This window comes from Buceros rhinoceros, unplaced genomic scaffold (assembly GCF_000710305.1).
Source record: "Buceros rhinoceros silvestris isolate BGI_N320 unplaced genomic scaffold, ASM71030v1 scaffold45065, whole genome shotgun sequence".
Taxonomy (NCBI): Eukaryota; Metazoa; Chordata; class Aves; order Bucerotiformes; family Bucerotidae; genus Buceros; species Buceros rhinoceros.
Window position 1 is genome coordinate 5,008 of NW_010415537.1, and position 1,003 is coordinate 6,010.

General features: G+C 34.6%; 1 protein-coding gene across 1 annotated transcript in view; it reads right to left on the reverse strand.

Moving 5' to 3' along the window:
* The window catches only part of FABP2 (fatty acid binding protein 2, intestinal), a 2,789-nt gene that overhangs the window by 1,282 nt on the left and 504 nt on the right, over nt 1–1,003 (reverse strand). Inside the window, exon 2 of the mRNA XM_010137427.1 lies at nt 495–667. Within this exon, the coding sequence (XP_010135729.1) occupies nt 495–667 (173 nt within the window). The remainder of the gene's footprint in view (nt 1–494; nt 668–1,003) is intronic.

A 1,003-nucleotide genomic window follows, 5' to 3' on the forward strand; every position in this document is an offset into this window, starting at 1 on the left:
AAAAGTGAGAAGAGATTAAAACAGTGCAATTTTTTTTGGACATTGATGGCAAGGCTGTAAAAATGAAATGTTAATGAAACCAGTAGTTTATTTAATTGCATTATAGGCAAGCTAGGTCTTTGTAGTGCCTAGGACACTTGTTTTAATTGATTGTATCAAAAGAGAAAAAGTACTTTATTAAAACTAGCTGCTCTGCACTCTGGGTGGCATACTTGAGTATTTTAAGAAGTAAAATTGCAATTGCCTGGCTTTCTTCCTGTGAAAATTGCTACATACTCTGCTTTTGGGGCACTCTGTGAAACCCTGATTTTCACAGTACAGTCTTGAACTACCAACAGTTAAAACTACTTTGTGGTTTCACATATCAGCTGCAAGCATTCCTGAACAGTCACACTTTAAAAGTAAATCTTAAAAACCAGGAAGAGAAATCATTATCTTGGAACTGTATCTCATGAAGTTATTGTAATATAATAAATTTATAGAAAGTGTCTTACGGTAAGTTCAGTCCCATCAGCCAGACTGTACTCAAAACTGACTCCCAGAATGAATTCAAGTTCTATGGTACGGAAGTTGCTTGATTCTTTGATAGAAAACTTGTTTCCGTCTTGATGAATAGTGATCTTCAGATTATCATGGGCTCCCAGTTTTCTTTTCATCAGGCTAACACCTAGGAAAATCGATTCAAATTAATCAGAAGACAAAACCCTAGAGCATCACATTTGTCTCTTAGTGACATTTATGTGGTCGCTGAGTTTATTCCAGCATTCTGACCCCAATTTTTATTCTTCTTTACTTTTTATTGAGGCCATATTCACCAGTACAGATCTATTGCAAACCACTATCCAACTGGAATGGTTATCCTTATATCCTTATAACGCAGAGTTTGTTCAAAATTAAAGTATCAGGATGTTAAAATGACTTGAATTGTATTTCTGTAAAATTGATGAATGGTCATTTACTCCCTGTGTAGTTTTTAAAATAGTCTCGTGTTATCAGAAGAATA